Source organism: Falco biarmicus, chromosome 1, assembly GCF_023638135.1.
Source record: "Falco biarmicus isolate bFalBia1 chromosome 1, bFalBia1.pri, whole genome shotgun sequence".
Taxonomy (NCBI): domain Eukaryota; kingdom Metazoa; phylum Chordata; class Aves; order Falconiformes; family Falconidae; genus Falco; species Falco biarmicus.
The window spans coordinates 109,069,779-109,086,492 of NC_079288.1; the positions used below are offsets into that span (position 1 = coordinate 109,069,779).

Below are 16,714 nucleotides of genomic sequence, written 5' to 3' on the forward strand. Positions count from 1 at the left end.
CTGCCGTAGCTTTTGAAAAAGAACAAGACAGGAATACTTTAAAATCTGTCCTTGCAGTGACAGAACTTGAGACGTTCCTCGCAATGTGCATCTTGTAAAAATCGTTGCTAAGCACTAGCAGAAAGTCAAGTCTCTTTTAAAGTATTTTTTTACCTCTTTGACATGTTTTTTCCTTCCATGTGCAATATCCTGTTGACACAACAGACGAGCAGCAACTGATTTGAAGCAACCTGATGGTGAGAAATAGGCCAGTCTTTTGCTTCCTGCAGCAGTTGCTTACAGATGCATGCCTGTGTTGTAGCAGAGATTCAGGTGTCTTGAAACACATTTCAAGATAAATACAGACCTTGTTTTCACGTACTAAGTAGTTTTACGAAGTTGTTACTCAGCCAGACCAAATCAAGAAAAATCAAAGGGAAACTGTCAGAGGCAGCACTCCATACCTGAAAGATAGCAATAACCTTAAACTTAAGCACTTATGCTCTATATAGTTCATGGGTAATAATTAGAAAGGAACCCAAAATTAAGTGTTGCTTGTAAAGTAAGTTATACCTCTTCATTTAAGTGTTACAGTACTGAAGTAATCTAATTTTATATAGAACAGTCGTGTCACAAAGATTTTTTTCAAATTTTTCACGTGTATATGTGTGTGTGTATATATAGTTGGCAGATACGTTCATCAGTGACCAAGTCAATTGCTGATGCAAAATTACAGCCTTTTACTGGATGTCTGCTAATGTGTTTGACATGGAGAAGCCATCTCCATGCGGTGTTGCGTTGCTTACCCTTTTGAGAGGCAAAGGAGTTAGACCTTGTGACAAGCTGGAGGAGCATGGTTCTGGGGCAGGCGCTTTGGTGGTTTCTCAGCTTTATCTATTTTGTGCCAGGCTGATATTGGGCTGCAAAGGACCTGATACAGCACCTGATACAGCACCTGAGTGATGGCAAAGATGAAGAAGGGTTGCTGGAAGCAAACACTGATGATGTTTTGCATGCTTGAAATGCGCTATCTTGGCCATGAGAAATTTCAGTGAGAATAAAAGCATACTGCAAACCATCAGGGTTTCTTGCCAAACGTCTTGGTGCAATCCTGTGACTTTTCATTGTAACTGGATTTGCTTTGCTTTAACGAGTTTCTCTGACTATTTCCTGGCAGCGTGCTGGGATCTGGGGGAGCTGCCCAATTCCATATTTCAAGTATTGTGTGAGTGGTAGCTGAGGAGAAAAGAAACACTTGACCGCTTTCTGTGCGTGGTACTGGCACAGCCCTTCCGTGTTGGTGAGAACTTAAGTGCAGTTATTTGCCTTCTAGACAGACTAGTGACAGAGGCAGATGCCCTTATGGCAGCACAAAAAGCTGGATTGGGGCCAGCAATGGAAAATGGTGATGGCCTCTGTAGACCGTGAGATGTTGATGCAGAGCCAGTGCATCAGGGAACATTTCTCATCTTGTTTACTTTGCACTCCCAATGTCCAGACAAGCCCAGGAGAGTTAGCCTGCAGCCAGCCCCAAATGAACAGACTGTGTAGCATTTGTTCAGTTCTGGTCATTACCTAAACTGGAGGTTGGCCAAGTCAGTAGAGTTGACTCTGGCAGCAAGTACAAGTTGTGTTTCCCGTTCAGAAGATGGGTTTGAGGAATATGCTCATTTAGTGCTTGAAAATGCATGGCTTTTTGCCTCGTCTTACAAGAGTGAGAGGGCTTGGAGTATGTTGATGTAATTCCACACTTTGTCATGTGTTATTTACATACTGTTTGCACCTCGCTGTTCTCTGCATCAGTGCCAGCACCCTGATATTTCTGCAATTTATTTTTATGATCTTGGTGTTGAAACAGCTGTAAAAACAACTAGTGAAAGTGAGCCAGCTGCTGGAATTTCTGATTCCGAGTCTGGTTTGTAAGTAGGCAGATTCTGAAAGGGAAGGAGAGATGGAAAACAACAAATAAACTTAAACTCATGACTAAATACAATTTCTCTTAACAAAAGCAAGTTAGGTGGCTGAAATTTTAACTGCTGAAGAGAATTAAATCACTAATAAATGAAATGAAACTGTTTTGTACAGAAAGTGTCTAAAGATCAACGGCTGCTTTAAAGGAGATCTTATGCTTGCCTGTGAGGGCTTGGGAATGGTAGAATGTCATCTGTCCCACACCTCATTTGTTTCAGTATTGCAGAAATAGTTTAAGATAGAAATTTTACTAGACACAGAGATGTAGATCAATTAACATTTTTCCCTGGCTAGCTAAAATCCAAATGCTTAGTTTGTACAGTGGTATCAACACCAGTGAAATGTGACTTTGTGGAATGAAATTACAAATATCCTTTCATCCAAGGAGTTAATTGCTTTTGACTTTGGTATTTAGATTCTTATTTGTGGTCCAAGCCTAATAAGGACCTGGTGTCCTTAGCACTACAGTGATACACACAATGTCTGTATTTAAACTCTTCCTTTGCCCCTTCCTTGAGGCTGGCTCAAGCAGCAGCAGAGATAAACTGATCAGGTTAGCTGCAGCTGAGAGCTGTGATTTTCTGCATTTGTGCAGTAAGGAGCAGGGGGTAGCCTACGGGTTATGATTTTGTTCCTTCCTTTTTTCAGCTGCAGTAGCTTACCTGCTGTTTACAATGCTTTGCTTAAATATTAGCTAATTTGTTTGCTAGGGATGTGAGTTGGAGGACTGCTTCTTGGCATCTATTTTGGCCCAGCCAAAAACCAGCAGCGTCTAAGAGATTTCTGTTTGTATTTTTAAAATGCCAGTTATGAGTTGTGTGCCGTTCCTTTTGGAGAGAATGATCTCATATAGTGCAGCCTGTCCTCATTCCTGATATATTTTCACCACACTCAGTGAGAAGCAGAGGTAGGGTACAAGTCAGTCTAACCAAACCTGCTGTGTATGGATGAAGTCAGTTCTTGGAGATTATCTTATCATTGCCTATTGCAAATAATCTCAATTAACTTGTCATCTTCATCTTAAAGAGCTAAGGTAACAAGTGAGAGAGCTTGGGCATCCAGGGATAAAGCTGTAGGACTCTCAGAGGCTGCTTGGCCGCTGCTTTGTTGCATTCATAGTTAATTATTACAATGTGAAGTGAATAAAAAATATGACAAATGCCCAGACCACTTTGAAGTGTGAGCAGACATTTATGAACAAGGCACTAAGAAAGCAAGCTATTGATTTTTCTAGTGGTAGTTGAATGTGCCCTTACAGCTCCGCATCAGAAGGAAGCAAAGTTCTGCTCAGAACTCACTGCAGCATCTAATACACTCTGCAGCCCAGAGCTGCAGTTTTCAGAGTGTGTACTTTGTATATAACCCTCACGCAAACCCTATGTCAGTGTGGTCTGGGGGTTTATCAGCTGGTTTGTTTCTGTTAGGATGTAATTGTAACCCTGGGCACAAAAAAATTCTTTGTCTGCTCTGTTGAGAGCCAGACACGTTTGTATGTTTTGCAGGCACACTTTGCTCAAGTAAATGTAACAGTACAAGTGTTCCAGGTGGCTGTAGGTGAAGAGGCAGGAGGAAGATTTGTCTTTTCCTTTTTCTGAGAAGAATGCCAAGTGACTTAAGTTTTGATCCTCTAATTTGTACCTTGCAATGAAACCTCTGTGCTTGTAACCTCAGTGGCACAGGGCAGTTAAGAATTTCAATCATGGAGATCAGATTCCAGGATCCAGCCCAAAGCTGGGACGTGACAACAGGCAGTGTGTGGGTATTAAAAGCAGAAGGTGTAAACACACAGCAGAGATGGCAGCTGGAGAAGCTGTTCCAAAGAAGGTTAAGTATGAACAGTAGGAAGAAGGGAGACAAAGGAAAAATGTGCTGTAAAACACTCTTGACTGCAATCTATTGATCTATTTGTTTCTTCTTGATTGATTATATTGCAATTTATTTTACAATGATGTAGCACTATCCAGCCAAAGCACCTGTATTGTCAGAGGGATGGTCTCATCTGTCAAATGAATGTGGATCTCTGTTCTTAATCTGCTTTAGAAGCCAAGTACTCATCTTTGTAATGCTGATGCCTGTTCCTGCGTTCAGTAATGTAGTTCTGTAGAGGGGACTGGAGCTTGAGTGCCAGGCTTGGACTCACCAATCTCCTTTGCCAAAGTCAGAACAGGAAGCTTTGCTCTTAGTCAGAGACATCTCCTGCCTGCAACGTCTAGAATATTTTATTCTTTTCCCACCCTGATGTTTAGAAACAATAAATAGCTTACCTCTGAAGCTAGTTTTCCCAAACCCTAACAGCTGTCTAAGTTCCTGACTAGGCAAGAAAGGATGCCAGCGGTAGCCTAGAAAGAAAAGAAACATGCTGTTCTTCAAGCACTTACAGTAAAATTTCACCGTTAATTTTGCACGCTGCTGTGTTTGTGGTTGTAGTCACATTTTATTCTGTTTAGGTATATGCTATTTGGCACATGTAGGTGTGGGTTTGATTTGTATTTCAACTGAAGATAGAGCTTGCAACTCAAAATCCTGAGTTTGTTGAGCTCTAGACTTAATGGGGGATCAGGAAGAGCCTTCTGACCATGAAGGTTAAGTATATGACTGCATGATTGTATGTACGAAGTCCATCAGAAAGATTCATGACTGCCTAGAGATGGTTAAAAAGTATATTTTTAACAAAGCTGAAAAGCCACATGGAATTTTCTCTAATTCCACACTTCAGCTCTGGTTTTGACACACTTCTTATGCCTTGAGCTGGTGCACCAAAATTCTGTGTGATTTGCAAAATGTCTATAATAAGCATGGCCGGACACATACCCACTTCAGTCAGGGGGTTTCTTGTATGAGGGGATATGCAGCTATTCTTGTATTTACTGTCACCATTCCATTAAATGGACTTCAGTAAAACAAAACAAAATAAGCCTGCGTGTCTGGTGGATCAAGCTCCGTGGAAGCAGAGGCTTCTTTAATACTCCCTGAAAGCCCCAAGCTTGTCAGTGAATATTAGATCAAGAGGTCTAGTAGTGAGAAGGTTACTGCTTTCCTTAGTCTGAAAACATACTGCAAGTTCATTCCTTGTTACTGCCTGTAATCCAGCAGAACTGACCTCAGGAAGCAGCTGATGTCTTCCTCGGTGGCAGTTAAAATTTCTTACACTGTACTTGTGCAAATCTTCTGCCTTTGGCCTGCTTTTTAGCAGCTCAGTGTGTTATTATTATTGTTTCATAGGCAAGTAATCTCTCAGCAGATGGGGTGCCAGTATACGAATAAGCAGGTAGATGCTAAATGGTTTTCTAGCACACCCTTGGAGTCAGGGCATGTTTCTTTTCCAGCTGTGTTGAAAGGACCAAGTTACCGCCTGGATAATAAACTAATTATTTTACTTTTTCCTCTTGTTTTCTCAACAGGAGAGTTGCCCAGTCCCAGTATGGAAGAACACAATGGCTCTGTAGAGACTCCCCCACCAAGCCAAGGGCAGCACAGTGCTGTCAAGTGTGGGTGGCTGAGGAAGCAAGGAGGCTTCGTCAAGACCTGGCACACACGCTGGTTTGTTCTCAAGGGTGACCAGCTTTACTATTTCAAAGATGAAGATGAAACCAAGCCCTTGGTAAGTGAAAGGAGGAGACAGGATGGGAGGTGAGGGAGGAAAATAAGTTAATGCAAGCAGAATTGTTTGGTGTTTAAAGAACCAGACCTGTCTGTCTCTGTCACTGACTCAGTACAACTTGGGATTTTGATTATAGTGAACACAAAATTGTGTTAGATCTTGGCAGTTAGTGTTGTTTACCCGTCAGGCTTGTTTCTAAACTTCCTTTTCCAGGTCAGGTTTTCTCACCGTAGCATTTTAAATGGAGCAAAGTGTACATGAAGTTCAAGTAGCAAAAGTCAGTCAGATGGACTTGATTGAGGCAGATGAACAAGCTGTATTTGAAAAGGTACTGCCTATTGTTCTGCTGTTTAAAATGTGGAGTACCCCTGCTTTGTGTCTTCCCAAATAGGAAAACCCGTAAGACTGTAGCCTGAATACATTGCCATCTGTAGTGTGGAACAGACCACTGTCTGTTGCCTCATTCTGTTGTGGCGATTTAGGGCTCCTTAATGCTCCTCTATTTTCCTATTTATTTAGTTTTTTCACCAGCATGCTGTAGGGCCGCCTATCTCTAGAGTGCCTTAAGAGCAGGGAAATAATGCTGCCTCTCAGGTCAGGGCAGGCTTGAGCTTCTGTGATAGTTAGCTGAGAGATCTTGTGCTAGCACCTACAGGAATATAATAATCCTATATATTAATCATTTCCTAGGTGCTTGTGATTTCAGAAAAAGCTCTGGCATCTGAGTAACTTCTGTGCAGGTATTAAATACATCTGCACTCATGCCTTTTACGCTTACTACATTTTTGATGGGTGTACCTTTATGTGGAATTTCGCAGGCGCTTCTCAGAAATGTAAAGCCTATCTAATCTCGCTTCCTGTATGGAACAGGTCATGACACTTTGCCAAGCTTTACAGCTTGCATTATGGTGCACATGTTAAGAAAACCATTCAATCTTGAGGTGATTGTAAAGAAGGTTTTGGTATGACTTAATTTCTAAGTATCAATTTCACAGCCTTGGTAGCTCTTTGCCCTTAAAACTATCCCAAATAGTATAGGTTAATTAATAGCACACTGCATATTTATGAAGTATATGTTAGTATGACTGCTTTGAATAGGAAATAGCTAATATTGCTGGGAAATCAAATGTATCTTTCACTGTATATATTTTGTTAATCAAGAGTGTAAAAAGTAGCCATCAAAATAAAAATGTTTATGGGCTGGAGCCTGGGTTTCCAGAATACAACTAGCACTTGACATCTGCCAGTATGTTTGCATGCAAGGACATAATTGTTTTTTGAGAAGTGACACGGTTGTGTATCACGTGGAGCTTTGTACAGCACAGTGGAGCCCAAATTATCATCTTGTCTGTCTGCCACTGACCTGTGGGGTGACTTCAGAAATCCTATTTACTTTTGTGAAATGGAGGTGGTGACTCTGATCTTCTGATACCTTTGATAAGTTAGGTAGCAGTTGATTAAATAACTAAATGTTTGAGTTTTCCACTTGTCTCAAGTAAGTTCCTAAGAACACCTAGAGATACGAAGTTTGGGGGCGGGGGGGGGGAAGCCAACAGAAGTGTAACTTAAAATATGCCAGTAGGTTTGGAAAATGAATGGGTCTGTCTGAATTAGGATCAGTCAATATCTCACCTTGGTGTACCTTTGGAATGTTTCTGAAGCAAACTGCACAAATTTCAGTTCCTGAAATATGGCTCAGGTTCAGTGCCATGTACTGAAATGTTTTTTTTTCCCCCATGTAACCATACTGAAGAGTTTTCTGCATTAACTTTGACAAGAAAATTGCTGTGACCTTCTGGGAACCCTGTTGTTCTTACTCTGGAGAGCTAAAGCAAAGAACTTCACTGATACCATGAATTTTCAGTGCTTAGGGATATCATCAGGAAATGGCAAGTAGTATTTTGTTACATTAGCCATCTAGGTATTGGATCTGTATATAGGAGTAGTACATGTTTATTCACTACTGGATTGTACAGTCTCTACAATGTACAATTGTACAGTAACTTTTTTAGACAATAATATAATGGAAGAGAATTAATGAGGTTTTTTTTTCCAAATTAGATTATAGTTTTCATTTTGCTTGTTGGTTAGTTGTGTTTGGAAGGAGACAGAAGAGCAGTGATCCTGAGGAATGTTCTAATTGCACACCTTGTGTATATATGTTTATAGACAGTAGAAGAACTATTGCAGGAGAGGACAAGGCAAGCAAATGCGTTTATGTTTATAGCTTTAATGCAAATTAAAGAAAAGCAGAATCCACTTTCTGGTGTGAATTCAGCAGCCATCCTGATCACTAGTCTGCTTAAGTCTTATTTGGGCTTGGGTTCTGTCCAGTCTGTACCAGAAATTATGCCGCGATGTTTCTGGTTTTGAAAGTGATGGAGATGTGAAAAGAACTGAATTTCAGAAAAATATTAGTATCTGTCAGACTTTATTCTACAAATGCCTGTGTATAATGGGAGTAAAGAAAAATACCATCTTGCATCCGAACCATCAGTAAATGCTTTTGAATTGCTGAAGCATGCTCATTTCTTGCTAGTAATATAGATAGTTACCACATATGCTTTAATCAATATGTGTACATCTCATTGGTGTCAGATTATTACATTTAAAAGTCATTAACTCTCAGTGTGAGTGTGGGCAAATGTCTCTGCCAACCTGTGTCAGATGCCTACAGGCACACAGAGCTAGTGAGGAACAACAGAAGAAAAAGCGGTACACAGCTGTTAGCTTTACAGTCAAGGTCAGTGAATTTTCATTGATTGTTTATCATCATCAGGCACAAGAATCTTTCCCTTGTAATGTTTTATCAGTAAGAATAGCAGCTATTTTTTGCTTGCATGTCCTTGAAATGTCTCTGGGGATCTGGCAAAGATGGCATATCTGTTTATTGAAGATGTGAGTATAGATTGCAATAATCTAGTTAATTCCAGAAGGCAAAAACCCCTAACAAATAAGTGAACAAGGCATGTGAAGAAATAAAATCTGATTTCTGATAATTCTGTGTAATTTTTACTTCTTGGAAGTGACACTGGATTTTGCCTTGTTAATTCTTTTTACAGTCTTCGTAGGTCACCTTACTCCTGACAGCCCATTATGCATTAGAAAGCTAGTATTATGCCAGATCTGAAGGTCAGCTTTGAGTTTGAAATGTGGGCAGCTGAAAGAAATCAGCGTTTAGCATTCCATGTTTCACAGTATAGCTGTTGTTTACATGCAACCCATGAAAATGTATTTCTTGCTTTCTTCTCTGCCTATGGTTAACTTCACCAGCTGCAGTGTCTGGCTTGGCATGCTCCTAATTGAAGGTGGGAGAAGGAAGTCAGTGCCTTCTCAGTGAGACAGCGTGCCTTTTCTGTGGTTTTGTGAGCAGCAAGAGGGAGCTTCCAAGCATCATCTCCTTGTTTTATCTTTGCTGTTGCGCTCTCCTGGTCTTACTGGTGAGTGAGTTTATCAGAGCAAAGCTAGGTAGCCTGTACTGATGGAGCATCATTGATATGAGGTTGTAAATGAACATGAATGGGCAAGTTCATCCAGTCAAAACAGTGTTTTAGGCTTAGGCACCTATTTAGTGTCATTGCTGCTCAACTTGGTTTACGGACTTCAGTTTGAGGTGTGCACAGTAGAGAGGTCTTAAAGAACTATGAACTAGCCTTCAAGAAATACTTGGTGGTGTATGCCTGAAAGCAGACAGTGATCTGCTATTTCTTTTTATATCCCATCCTGAACATTTTGGTGTGCAGTTTTTGTCCTCTGGAGCTTGTTAAGCTCTTCACTGTTTGGTATAAGTGATGCTAAGCAGAATTCAGTGGCTCACAGGAGCTTAAGACAAACCCTGGGAAGGGACAGTAGATTTGAATGCTAAGGTGTGAATCTTAAATGTGGAATTTGAATCAGTCTTTGACTGAAACTGAGCAAGTGGCAGATGGAATCTTAAGTACAGGTCACCGTTTGTCTGTAAGGGAAAAGACTGTCTCTGATGTACAAATAGAATATATCTTGAAGTATTCCTTTCTGGCAAAATACATGCTTCTCATTCAATTTGTGTAAAAATTTCTTTGACAGAAAAATCCATTTAATGGCATTAATAGGGAAGATGACAAAACTCAGTTGCATTTTAAAATTACAATAAAGGTTCTAATGAATATGTTAAATAGAAATTAATATGATAATTACTTAATTTGAAACAGCCTGTTAGTAGGGGAAATATTTTAGTATTAGTATTGAATATGATTAAAGATTTAGCATGGTGCTTTTTTACAAGTTAAAAAGGAATGGATAACATTTCTGGGTGGGGAGAAAATACGTAATTGTACATGCACTTTAGAACTGCATCACAAGAAATGCCCATCTCTCCTTGTTGCCCAGAGGATTTTCAGGAAGGGAGATCGGAGTATTATTCGCTTTGGTCCTTGTCTTTGGAAAGGCACAAGAACTAGATTTCCTGTAAATACTGAAGAGCGCTGTAGCAAGCAAAACAGCTTCTCAGTAGATACTGCTTTGACTTGTAAGAGCAGCTCCCTCAGTCTTGGGTAGGGGAAGATAGGAAGCACCAAGTCTCTGCAGACTTGGCTTCATGAGCCTTGCTCAAAACTCCACTTTTCATGGAGCAAATTCAGGGACTTGATGTGAAGATAGCAAGGAGTGTCCAGATCACGGATGATTTTTTGTGGCTTGTTTTTTTTTTCCCCCACGTTTGGGCAAAACACTTGCTATTAGTCTAGGAAACAGAAATGGTCTTGGGATGAACGTGTGCTCAGGGTGAGCCCTCACCTGTGTAGGAGCAGTGCTTTGAAATGCTGAGTAACCTAAAACCTATTGCAAACTGTAAGAGAGAAATCAATCAAATACAATTATGCAGGTGTCACAAGAAATGTGGGGGGTTGATAGCAAAAGCGTGTTTCTCAGGAATTTCACCGGAAACTCAATATACTGGATGAAATTGTATAGGATTTTCTTGAGATCAGTAGTGACTTTTGCCAGTAATGAAAGGATTTGCCAGAAAAGCTTTCTATTACTAGCCATTGGATATATTTGTTTATTTCAAGGTAGTGAACATGGAGCTTAAAAACCAAACAAAAAGCTTCCACAAAGAAAGCCCACTTTAAACAGTTGATGTGGGTGCAGTGGAATGGAAGGATGTCCAACACACCGTAAATGAAGATTTTTTAAAAAAAGTCAAATGCATGGTATTGGCATTCAGCTGCCAATGACTTGAGACAGTACATGCTCTGGAGCAGTCCTGGTAAGTTTTCAGCTGGTCTTGGTGAAATTTGTGTAAAAAAAATACAAAGTAGACAAGAAATAGTGGCCCTGTTTTTCAGATGTCTGCATGGAGCCTCCTTGTGACTGACTGTATAGCCCTTCTAATAATTTCTGCTTGTGGAGTGCTTGTTGCTGGGTATTACAGCAGAGCAGTTGGCTCACACTGAGCTCAATGCAGTTGTGGCCTTGTTATTCAGCAGTCTGCAGTGTGATCTCTCCTTTATTTTCTTTCCTTTCACGGCTTTTGACTTCACATAAGCTCACTAAAGGTGCTGTTTGTTGGAGTTTTGCACGCATCGTACAAACTAGCAATAGATTTTGGGTTAGCCATGTGTTCCTGGTGTAAGGATACTTCCTGTTGCTTGAAACACTTAGCTGAAGGAAGAGAAGCCTCTGTGTAACATACTATCCTGTTTATGACAAATGCATTTTTTTCCATTCTGATCATTCTTGATCTCCATCCACAGAACATGAGGGTCTTTCAAGTTTTAAACTGAAAATTTACTTCTTAACTCTGTCACTGATTGAGTTTCAGATGAGGCAAGAAGCGTTGTATCCTGTCCAATGTGAGTGGCTGCATCTCGGGCTGTTTTTCTGTGTGAGGCAGAAACAGGTATGACCTGGCAACAGCAACAGGCAAAGCAATCTGAAGCTTGGTCTGTGTCACATGGTAAACTGCTCCAGTGGTGGCTGTCCAGTGCAGAGAGTGAAGGGAAAGCCCCCAAACTGCTTGGGGCCTTTTTTAATGGGTTTTCAGGGAATGGCCCCTCTAGTATATGAATATAAGCAGGCTTTTTGCAACTCAGTGAGATTTCTGGAATACAGGGATGGTTATTGAAGGATAGGTCTTAGCTTTTTATATGCAGTAGCAAGTTCTGCTATTTCTAATACCTGTGTGCCTTTGTAAGTTTTAAAATCATTTATTGCTGCAGGTTTCAGCAACTTACTCATAGAGACACTTTTTTTTTTTTTTTTGACTGCAATGACTTATGTAAGTGCTATTAAAGATGTAATAAACTTTGGTCAGTAGATACCCATGGGAATTTTGTACTAAGAGATTAGTGTGATAAGGCTAAGTTTATTTGAAACCAGGGTGTTCCTAATGCCATTATTCTGTTTCTTGGGAAACGTTTCTCAAATTTGCAGGACTGAATTTCTGTCCTCAACCAGAGACAAATAGCACAAGATCAGTCACTGAGGTGCTCGACTTGGAGGTGATCAAATTCCAACTTTAATCCCCTTTTCTGCTCCTTTTAGACCAAAACCGTTAGCTTGAATTTTCAGTGATTGTTCTTTATTTTGTTTCTTTGAAAAACTTTGGAGGCCTTGGGCTTGACCCAGTAGGAGTCTCAAAAACTTTCATAGGAAGAAAAAAAGTTTTCTCCTCCAGCATTAACTGCCTCGTAGTTACAGGAGTGTAGCTAAACACTGTGAAAGGTTATGGATTCTGTGCCAAAATCAAGCAATTCTTGGTCAGTGCTTTGCCCCAGCTTATGCTGTTGGAAATTCATTTCCCTCATAAAGCTGTTTTTTAGGTTTCAGTGAAATGCAAGGTAAATTCAAATGTAAAGCTAAGTGTCTCCCTTAGCTTTGCACATAGCAATCATGTCATTGTGACTGTACTTGTAGCATCTGCAAACTACCATCCTGCTATTGTACCAATTCCTTTAAATCTGCACAGACTTCATTCCTGAGGGCTTGTAGCCTTTTGTTCTCCCTGAATGCAAGTGAATTTTCAAAACAGCTCTCACGTGCAGTCCTCCTTCTTGCATGCTGCTGTTCTCTCTCTTCGGATCCAGCTCTGACCCCACCTTCCCCTGGAAGACTGGAAAACACAGGCACTTTAATAAGATGTAAACTAGCCAACAGCTTAATTTCAGTTGTTAGTGGCCAATGCGTCTGCTTAGTCCAAATGATCAAAGAACTGCCCCTACCTTTCGCTTTGTGGGACCAGGGAGCTAGCTTCTTTGTAATAGCTTGGTAACTCTGAAGTAAAGTTAAATGCTTGCTATGCTTCACCACATTTCATGGATCAGCAATACTTCCAGATGTAAGAAGCTGCTATGTGGTACAAAACTGCTTTCCTGTGGTGGTGGGGCTACCCAGTCTAACTGTATTGAGTCTTGCATTTCTTTTTATGCTTGCACCATCTTTCTTCCTCTCTGTTTCTGGCTTGTGCCCGTTGGCAGGGTTTGGAGCAGGAGAGGGGAGATACTCTTTCTGCTTTTCTCTCTTGTCTACCAGATGAAAAATGCGTTTCTGATGGTTGCTAATGAATGTATATTTAACACGTTAATGAACCTGTGTGGAGAGGAGTAAGGATGGTGTCAGGCTGCTGCTGGTTAAAAAAGAATACTTTGTTATGTTGTGATGGTTGTCACTGATTGTCTTCATACTACCACCTTCTTGTTGGAAAGACCGCTGACGTAAATTGCTAATCATGCTAGTGGTTTTGTGTTATCAACTCCAGTGCAGTGCCAGTCCAGTGCCTTTTGTCATGTGCAGCAGTGGTCTGCTCTAGATGTTTCTTTCTAGCTTTCCTTGCTTAATAGCTGTTGTACCAGTAAAGCAACTAATATAAATACTGCTACACAGCACATGTGAGGGTATGGGTGAAACTATGGAAATCAATCATCAAATTCATCTTTAAGTAAATTTAATGTGTTCTTTTTGAAGCCCATGTGGAGCCTTAACCATTATAAAAGTAAATATTTTTTTTTGTACTCCATTAATTCCAGTAGCAGAGGCTATGTGATAAGTTTGTCTTGTCTAAGGGCAAACGCTTGAGATAATTAACAGATACAGATGTTGTTTTGGAGCCTGACTGATTAAATTCCATGACATCTGATCAACTCTCAGCCCAGAGCTGCTGCAGGTAGCTTTTAGCTTAGTGTATGCTGTTAAAGAGAATGCTTGAGATGTGGAAAAGTTCAATTGGTGCTATGTTATCTTGTGGAGGCCATAATTAACGTCCCTGTTCAAAAAAAATCCTAAGTGTGCTTGCTTATTTTGTTGCGTATTGCTAAGGGACATATTTAATGTTACTGCTGTAGTAACTGAGAACCAATTCTACCAATAATTTGAGCAGCATTTGTACAAATCCACTGATTTCAGCTTCATTCAGCTGGCTTGTGTGAGTGCTTTTCCGTGTGAGCTTAGGCTCATCACATGAAAAATGACCTGAATCCTATGCAAGTTCAAATGCAGCAAAATGGTGAAGACATGCTACGTAACATAGACACTGTGGACAAACCCCTCCCCCCCTTCTTCAATGTCTTGGTTATTAGAGCCTTTGGCTTGGCACATGTTCCCTGACAAGCTGAGCCAGACGTTTCAAATCCCTTCATACAGAACAAATTCTTGAGAATGGTCATCACAGGTGGTATTTGTGTTGGCAGCTTCAGAACAGAGACCAAGGGTTGAACGGTAACAGAAGCAGCTAAATTAACTTCTAATGCGGGAGGGACATCCTTTTCAGCAGACTTGCAGCACAAAAGTTGGGCTAACAAGAGCTTTCTCTGTTACTGCTTGGGCTGCAGAATAAAACCCATTAAAAGCCTATGTATCTACCCATGAAGAGCTCCTGCTCTGAGTAATTGCAGCATCTCCGAGAAAAAAGCAAATGCTTTTAACTCTTCAATAATGACCACAAGCAATTCAAGAGTACTGAGGACTTTCATAGACACAGGCATGTGTTTTAGAAGCCTGTTGATGTGAACCAAGCATTAGTGTAATGGTGTGGTCATGCAGGTGATGGAGAACAGACACAAGGCTGTAATCTCGGTAATGAGCTGATGCTTTAGTAAGCCTCTGTATGTGCATTTGTCAGATTACATTTGAGATCTCACAAGAATCTTCTTGTGATGGCTCAGCACCGTAGACTTTCCTCACCTAATCCATAGGTTTCAGCTCTGTTATAGGACTGCTTGCCTGCCCCTTTTCCCTCTGTCTTTACATAACGTCTGTTGCTTCAAAATTAAGTTTTCCTTTATTCCATAAGCAAAGGCAAAATGGCAGGTCTCCTTGACTCTGAAGGGATGACTGTTTCAGCCTCGAAATAGTGCTAGACATGTGAAGGATGGGGAGCGATGAAAAGCCTACATGCCATGGTCCTACATCTACTAGAGCAATTGGTGTGTTTCTGTCCTTATGCTGTGAGGAGCATAGAGGGTACACCTGAGGCTGCCCAACTGGTCTTTGGTGGGGACCAACCCCTTTGCCTGTTTAATCAGAGCTTTGGTATCCTAAGAATACATTTTAAAAAGCACAAATACTCTAGCAGGATGCAATAAATAAATAAATACATGAACAGCTTGTCCGAATCTAAGATAATTATTTCCCCAGTGAGAATGAAACACACTTGCAGTTTTTTTCCTCTTGCTTCTTTGCCTTTTCCTCACTTGAAGAGCAACAAATAATGCTCCGCTTCTGGACAAGAGGTTTAATAATTGAGGGAGACAGGATATTGTTAAAAACTTCGGTCTGTCATTCCTTTTAAAGTGTGCCACGTACTGCCTAGTGTTAAGGTACCAGATTTCCTCCCTAGGCTTAAAAGCGGTACCCACCACATTGTGTACCAGCAATTACTGAAACTCTGTTTAGGTTTTGCAAGCTGAAAGTGTATTTAGAAAATTATTTATATATTGTGCTTCTCCTGATGTTTTTTGTGCAAATAAAGTTGTGCTTAGTACACATTATTATACAACCTTTCAATTCTAGTATGGAATCACTAACCATGTAGTATCTGGGAGCAAGCTTCACAGCTTTTCTTGCTGTCTTTTGTTGAATGCAGTACTACCTCTTCATCTGCATACTCTTAAATCCAACATAATGATCTAGTTTCCCATAAGTGAGACAGATGTGCTATAGAACTTTTGCATGTTACAGAAACAATCCATTTCAACAGGAGAAAGATTGTTTTGAGAAAACACCTCATGAGAAATGGTAGCGTGATTGGTATGTTACAACTCCTGTTAGCACTTCTCTGAAAAGAATAAAGAGAAAAGGCGAAATGAGATCAATCTGTTTTCACAATTCCTTAAATAAATGTTTAAGAGCAGAGAGATTGGCTATGGGTAGAGCTTGGATTAGATGTACAGTGGTGTCTAGAAAGAATAAGAGATGTAGCAGTGTGAAGTTCTCTGTGCCGTAACCTTCTTTGTGCCTTTCAAGAATGCCAGATCAGTCACATGAGCATCAAACTTTCATTTCCTTTAAATGAAGGTGTGTTAAATTCCATACAATATCAAAACTCTTCTGTGCCCAAGTGTCTTGCCAGGAGTAAAAAGCTACATAGTGTAGCTTTTCTGTACACTGTAAGAGTGAGGCTTAGCGAGACACATGTCACAGTAGACTCCTGAAGCTATGTTGTTTGGTTTGAGAATTCACAGATTAGTCTAGAAGAAGTCTAGTGTTAGATTTCATTCACAGTCTAGGCTGTAAAACATATATGTTTCATTTAACTAACTTCAGATCAATGGAAGATCTTTTTCCTTTTGCTTCCTGGGTTTGATTGTTATTCCAGGTGTGTTTCTTCATTTTCTTTCTGTATTTATATAATGTCATTTATATAACCAGCACTATCTGGGAAAAAGAAGTACGGGTCACAGCTGAAAAATAAAATGTACAGAGCATCTGTGTCAGCCTTTCTGATATACTGGAGGTTTTGGCTTTCAATTTTCTGGCCAATTGCCTCATTTTTTAATAGGTTAACCAGAGCTGAGTTGGAGGGTACAGAGAAAAATAAATTTTCAGTATTTTATAATGTGACAATAAGAAGAAACACATAAAATAAGTTTCCACAGTGTGGCTCATACCAAGGTGAAGATAAAACCTTGCATTTTGAGTAATCGAGCTGTTCTCAGCCAGCTGCAGCCAAGGATTCACATATCTTCTGTC

General features: G+C 40.3%; 1 protein-coding gene across 3 annotated transcripts in view; it reads left to right on the forward strand.

The window, feature by feature from the left end:
• ARHGAP24 (Rho GTPase activating protein 24) overlaps positions 1–16,714 on the forward strand; it is a 225,589-nt gene that overhangs the window by 35,560 nt on the left and 173,315 nt on the right. For all 3 annotated transcript variants that reach the window (XM_056359749.1, XM_056359743.1, XM_056359734.1), the window contains one exon: positions 5,352–5,551. In XM_056359749.1, coding sequence (XP_056215724.1) covers positions 5,372–5,551 — 180 coding nt within the window. In that variant the 5' untranslated portion in view covers positions 5,352–5,371. Of the gene's footprint in view, positions 1–5,351; positions 5,552–16,714 lie in introns of those variants that run through there.